Source organism: Mandrillus leucophaeus, unplaced genomic scaffold (genome assembly GCF_000951045.1).
Source record: "Mandrillus leucophaeus isolate KB7577 unplaced genomic scaffold, Mleu.le_1.0 Scaffold46, whole genome shotgun sequence".
Classification (NCBI taxonomy): Eukaryota; Metazoa; Chordata; class Mammalia; order Primates; family Cercopithecidae; genus Mandrillus; species Mandrillus leucophaeus.
The window spans coordinates 1,702,109-1,708,125 of NW_012104920.1; the positions used below are offsets into that span (position 1 = coordinate 1,702,109).

The 6,017-nt window shown below is 57.3% G+C and overlaps 2 protein-coding genes across 4 annotated transcripts in view; one reads left to right on the top strand and one right to left on the bottom strand.

The window, feature by feature from the left end:
• Positions 1-4,128, bottom strand: part of ACADVL (acyl-CoA dehydrogenase, very long chain) — a 6,092-nt gene extending 1,964 nt beyond the window's left edge. The window contains exons 1-11 of one of the 2 annotated variants that reach the window (XM_011994628.1): positions 3,533-4,128; positions 3,381-3,456; positions 3,043-3,108; positions 2,887-2,959; positions 2,737-2,801; positions 2,512-2,646; positions 1,917-2,061; positions 1,515-1,644; positions 1,292-1,417; positions 732-930; positions 359-463 (exon numbers count right to left, since the gene is read on the bottom strand). In XM_011994628.1, the coding sequence (XP_011850018.1) occupies positions 359-463; positions 732-930; positions 1,292-1,417; positions 1,515-1,644; positions 1,917-2,061; positions 2,512-2,646; positions 2,737-2,801; positions 2,887-2,959; positions 3,043-3,108; positions 3,381-3,456; positions 3,533-3,594 (1,182 nt within the window). In that variant the 5' untranslated portion in view covers positions 3,595-4,128. The remainder of the gene's footprint in view (positions 1-358; positions 464-731; positions 931-1,291; positions 1,418-1,514; positions 1,645-1,916; positions 2,062-2,511; positions 2,647-2,736; positions 2,802-2,886; positions 2,960-3,042; positions 3,109-3,380; positions 3,457-3,532) is intronic. The other variant, XM_011994629.1, reaches the window with a different exon arrangement.
• DLG4 (discs, large homolog 4 (Drosophila)) overlaps positions 3,736-6,017 on the top strand; it is a 29,851-nt gene continuing 27,569 nt past the window's right edge. The window contains exons 1-3 of one of the 2 annotated variants that reach the window (XM_011994623.1): positions 3,736-4,753; positions 4,945-5,043; positions 5,306-5,346. In XM_011994623.1, coding sequence (XP_011850013.1) covers positions 4,735-4,753; positions 4,945-5,043; positions 5,306-5,346 — 159 coding nt within the window. In that variant the 5' untranslated portion in view covers positions 3,736-4,734. The remainder of the gene's footprint in view (positions 4,754-4,944; positions 5,044-5,305; positions 5,347-6,017) is intronic. The other variant, XM_011994622.1, reaches the window with a different exon arrangement.

The window sequence follows — 6,017 nt, forward strand, 5'->3', positions numbered from 1 at the left end:
CCGTGTTAGCCAGGATGGTCTCAATCTCCTGACCTCGTGATCCGCCCGCCTCAGCCTCCCACAGTGCTGGGATTACAGGCATGAGCCATCGCGCCCGGCCAGTATTTGTTTTCTTAAAAGGGGTGGACGTAGGGGATGGGGTAGAATTAACTTCTGGTACTGCTGGCAGGCACCTGAGCAGAACATCATTGCTCTCTTCCTTCGGCAGAAGCTGAGCTGACTATGCCTCCCCGCATCCCCTAGGGCATTGGTGTAAAGCTGGAGACCCACTGCCCCAGGTGCTGCTGGGGGTTGTAGTCTGACCCAACTGGGAAGAAAGCCCCAGGGCTCCAGGGAGAGGGGCTTGGGAGGCCCTCACCTCAGTTACATACTGCAGCATAACCATCCGGGCCAGCTTCTCCTGGATCAGCCCAAAGTTGTGAATTTTCTCCCCAAACTGGATACGATTAGTGGCATAATCTACCTGGAAGAGGGTCCATGTATTCCACTGTGGTTCAGTGTGATTCTGCAGTCTCCCTAGACAGGGGCTGGGATCGCGCCACAGGGATGGGCTTTGCATACAACCAGAGTTCAGTCTACGCTGGATGGAGACCTAAGCTAACAAGTCTGGGGCTGCTGGTAGGGGAGGAGTTTCTGGTGTAGGGAGTGCCTGCAAGTGATCAGGGACACATGGCAAGGGGGACAGTGAGACTACTGTTCGGGTTACCTGGGGACTTGGGCAGGGTACTCACCGCCTTAGTAATGATGCCTCTCATGGTACCTGCCAGGGCCGCAGCCATGCCAAACCTTCCATTGTTGAGGATGTGCATGGCGACCTTGAAGCCACTCCCAACCTCACCCAGCACATTCTCCGATGGCACCCGTACTCCATCAAAAAACACCTCTGCTGTGTTTGAAGCCTTGATGCCCATCTTCTTCTCCGGGGGCCCGCTGTGTCAGGGCAGTGTGGGAAAGCAGAGGTGTGTTCAACAGATTGTCAGTGGGGAAAAACTGCTTCTTCGCTCTTTATGCACTAGGGAGGAATTACAACTCCTAGACTATTAGAGGCTACAGCCAACACTTACCCCCGGCCCTGAAGGCTAAGGAGGCCTGGCTATGTCTTATTTTGTGTTGGACTTGGTTGCTGGAGCCAAAACTTTAGCTCAGTTGCATACATATTAGTCCCAAAGGCCACTTTCAGTCCACCTGCTTTGGCTTTTGCACACATCCCCGGGTGACTTGCAACAGCCATCTGCCCAGGAACCCAGTCCTGCCCCTCAATCCTAAGCTCTCCCAACCCAAATTCACTCACTGGGTAACACCCCCGAAGCCCCTCTCCACCACAAAAGCTGTGATCTTCTCCTTCACGGCCCCCGTGGCTGGATCTGTAACTGGTGTCTTGGCAAAGACTGTGAAGATGTCTGCCAGGCCCCCATTACTGTGGAAGAATGAGGGACATTCAGGGCATGGAGGACAGGGAGCAGCGGGGCCTGGAATTGGGCAGAGGATAAGGGGAGAAATGGGAGGCAGATTGCCTGATCCAAAGCTTGCTTCCATTGAGGGTATAGTATTTTCCACAGGGGCTGGGCACAGCAGAGGTTCGGATGGAGGCTGCATCTGACCCGCTTGAGGGCTCGGTTAGACAGAAAGCGGCCAAAGTCTCCCCTGTTGGGGAGAGAGCTCCTTTACCCCAAGTTCTGACGAGCTTCAAAGTCCCCTCGGCCCACTTCCCCATCCCTCCAGCAGGCAGTTGCCCTTTAACACCTGGGAATATCCAGTTTTCTTTTGCATGTCCCAACCAGCACACTGTGATGCCTCCCCAGAATCTTCCCCCGACTGAAATGCCCAGCCATCTGATAATCTGAGTGCCAACTGGCCTAATCTGTGCCAGGCTCAGTATACCCCGCCAATCCTTGGGTCTCCTAGGGTTGCCTCACCAGATGCCAGTTTGGGGAGGTATTTTTCTTTCTGGGCCTTCGTTCCAAAGAGTAGGATGCCTTTGAAACCGATGCTCTGATGGGCCCCCAGGGTAATGCCCACGGCAAGGTCATGCATGCCCACGATCTCCACCAAACGGGCGTACTAGAGGGGAAGCAGGGATCTGGGGCTGTCACTGGCTGCAGAGGGACCTGACCTTAACAGGAGAGTGTGGGCAACAGGGCAGTTCCTGACCTAGGGCAGTGCCTGACCTGGGCCATCCCCAGTGTGTGGAAAGGAAGTAGGGGTCTGCAAAGGGCACAGAAGAGAATGTTGGTCTGTCTTAGGTCTAGGTAGGAGGATGACTTGCTACTAGTCTATTGTTAGGCAATCCCCAACTTAGAGATTTGTAAGGACTTGGGGACCAGGGGGAGGCCCATGGTTCAGCCCTAGGGGACTGCATGTAAATTGTGTTATGTTTGGAGAGTTAACATCCATCCCACAGGCACCCAGGGCAGATGCTTAGAAGAGACCTTGACCCTAGAGATGGTAAAGGAGCTGAGTCTGCCAAGCTGGAGTATGAGATACTGGGATGTGGCGATGGGGTGCCCTCACCTGGGTGTTGCAAAGGCCCACACCACCCAGCTCACTGGGCACTTGCAGACCGAAGGCCCCCAGCTCCTTGAGGCCCTGCAAAGTGGTCTCCTCCACCATCTCCAGAGTGTCATTCTTGGCAGGATCGTTCACTTCCTGGGGAAGGCACAGGATCCCACATCCAGGCTCCTTTTGAGCTTAACATCATCCACCCCACCAGGGACCAAGCCCCAAGTCATTCCTTACCTTGAAGAAACGGGACACGGGCTCCACCAGCTCTTTAAGAAACTCTGTCTGCTCTTGGTTGAGCACTGGGGTGGGGGACAGGCTGGTCAAGCCAGGCTGGCAGGGGAAACCACCCTGGCCCCACCCAGCTCTGATTACCCCTTCCCTTACCGGACGGGTATGGGAACACCTGATCTGTGGTGAGCTGGCCTTTGAACATCGCCACAGCAAAGGACTTAGATTCCTGGGCAGAGAGAGGCGAGTTTCAGGACTCTGGTTGGGGTGAGTGTCTCTGGCTAAGGCCCACCTGGCCTTGGGGGTACCTACCGCTTTGGCCGGTTTTTCCTTCTTCAGAGCGTCAGAGAGGTGGGAATCTGACTTGTCCAGAGCCAGCTGGGAAAAGAGATGGTTAGCAAGTCCAGGGAAGGGACTTCCGTTGTGCCAAGGGGAGCACAGGCGAGACCACGCTGGGAGGCGGCGCGAAGCGGTGACCTTTCCCCTAGTTTCGCCCTAGGGCACCCTGGATTGCCCTTTCCCCTACTTTCGGCGACAGAGCTGTGGGCAGGTGCCTGGCACCAAGAGGGAGACCCCTGCCGACGGCGGGAGGCGGGCGCCTAAGCGGACCGCTGCTCCCACACCCCCTTGCCAAGGCTGCCGCGACTTACCTGAGCGGCACCTCCGGCATAGGGCCGCCGGGCAGGGCCGGGCCGGGGCTGCCCCAGGAGCGCCGTGGGTCGCGAGCTGTGGGAAGTGGGGGTTCAGTCCTGGCCCGGTGCCCAGGGCCGCTGCCCCCCGTTCCTCTTGTCCATACACAGACCTTCCGCCCCCGAGCCTCAGCAGCTGCCGCCCCAAGCTCGGGGCTATCCGAGCCGCCTGCATCTCCGAGTCTCTCCGGGCGTCGCTGGACGGAGCGCTGACCCAGCTCTGGCGTCCTGTACGCCCAAGTCCTGGACCTCCTAGCCCTGACTCATCGTCCAGAGTGCACCGGGTGGCGGCGGTTGCGGGCCCCGGGGCATGCTGGGAGCTGTAGTTCCCTGGAGCCCGGCCCTGCGTTCCGCTGACCTAGGGGGATCTCCAAGCGTCTCTCGTCTCCCCCAAACTCCTTAATCCCGCCCGTCCGAACTAGAGTCTAGTCCTCCGACGGGGTGATGGGATAGGATGAGACAGAAGAGGAAGGGGCTTAAGTCACTGTAGCCAGAGGGATGGAGGTGGACTGAAAGGAGGGCTTCTCTGGTGGGGTTAGAAGAGAGAAGTAGGGAAAGAGAAGTGTAAGGTAGATGGCAGAGGTAGAGGCACCGAAAGACAAGACTCTAAGGTTCCTGATGAAATCTGTCTCGGCCAACACAAAAGGGAGGGCACGGTGGTGGGGGGGGGGGCACCCAAGCTAGGGTGTGAGTGCCCTAAGTGTATTCTTCTGAGACGTAAACCATTTCACTAACTCTTGAAGCAGCTACAGTTTCCCCGTGGGAAGGCCCCGCCAGGTTCATTGCGCTTCCCTTAATAAAGCCTCTGAGATCTTCCTGAACATTCCCTTCTGTCTCTGCCCTCTGTTACTTCCAGAGACCATGTGCCCAGGCAGATGGAATCCTCCCGGGCCTGAGAGGAACTGCAGGAATTCTCCTGCCTCTTACCTGTGAAACCCCAACTTCTCTAGCCCTAGGTCAGGAAGTTCCAAACAATTTCTACTCCTCTTTCTGCAATTCTCATTGGGGTGAGAGGAGGCCCTGGAGGAGAGCGAGCTGGGGTCAGCTTCTTTTTGAGCTGCTGGAGCCCTCTGTGAGGAGGCCCTCTTTGCTGGCTTCTCAGGAGAGTGTGGCTAGGTTCTGCCTGCCTGTGGGGAGACAGGCCAGGGTGTGTGCAGCAAGATGGTGGCGGTGCTGGTGCCTTGGGACCTGGGGGAATGGGACAGCTGGTCGGTTCAGAGATGGCCTACTTTACTCACAGCTGGAATTTAGTGGGGAGAAGCAGCTCAACTCCAATCCTGGAGGATTAGGGAGATTAAAGTGAGAGAAGAGAGAGATGTCCCAGAGACCAAGAGGTGAAAAACAGGGGTCCTTGTGGAGGGGAGGTCTGGGATTGAAGTGGGGGGCTGGGGCTCAGGGATCCTTCTCCCTGAATCTTTCCATAGGGCTTGGGGTGAAGGGCACAGGCTGGGGAGATGAAGTGACAGTGTGTTCGTCTTCCTGTGTTGGCCTCTTCCCTGTCCCAATTCTCCTTGCATCGCACTAGCTCCCAGGTCAGCCCTCTGGCTCCTGGCACCCCCGCTGCTGCGGTGGGCACCCCCCCTCCTCACAGTGCTGCATAGCGACCTCTTCCAGGCCTTGCTGGGTGAGTAGCCCGTTTTCTGAGGGACCTGGGCCTCCAAGGGCCGTCCGTTACTGAACTTCGGGGGCTGTTTGGGAGCCTGGAAATCATTTGGTCCAAGCTGGAGCCCCATGCAGGGTCATGCCTATGGTGTCCTCCATGAGTGTGGACCAGCCTTGGCTGAAAGGGCTCCTCCCTTGCCAGCCGGACAGCAGCGGTGATGACAGGGGTGATGTGTCTGGAGAGGCCTGGGATGGGGAGGTAACTCAGTTCTGTTCTGTGGCAGACATCCTGGACTATTATGAGGCTTCCCTCTCAGAGAGTCAGGTAAGGAGGTGGGGGCGAGCGCCTTACTTCCTGAGGGGCAGGCAGGGCTGGAGGGGTGAGGCAAATATTGCTAATATTACATGGAAACTTGGGGGCCCTGCTGACGAAAGACTGAGTCGGTGGCCCAGGGACTTGGGGCACCGAGAATGCACTCTCTGTGGTCCTATACCCCCTCTCCCTTTCTTCTTCCTTTTCTTTGGCTGCCTCAATTTCAGGCACTAAAGAGTCTAAGGCTTTTTAGGTTTCCCCCTGAGAAACATGAGGCAGAACTAGGCCCCCAGGGATTGCCTCCTGCAGCCCCTCCCTCATACCCGACCCCCTACCGCCTGTCGTGGCCTCCCTCCTGTATTCAAATAACCATGGGTGCTCCCAGCCCAACTATAGGTGCTTCCTTCTCTAAGAAATGAAATCCAGCCTCATCGTCTTTGCTGTCATCGCTGGTGGCTGGCCAGGTCTCCATGTTTGCCTCAGGGCCTCTGTGCTTCTGCTTCTATCTCCTTTCCCATTATCCGGGTTCCTGCCAGCACGGAAGGAGTTAACTCTGCCAAGGCACCCCCCCATTCTGGCTCCTAGCTCCCTCCCTCCCTCCCCCTGCTTCCTCTCTCCTCCTCTCTCCCCTTCCCTCTTCGGCTCCACGGCTCCCTCGGCCGCTGCCGTTTCCAACCCCCCCA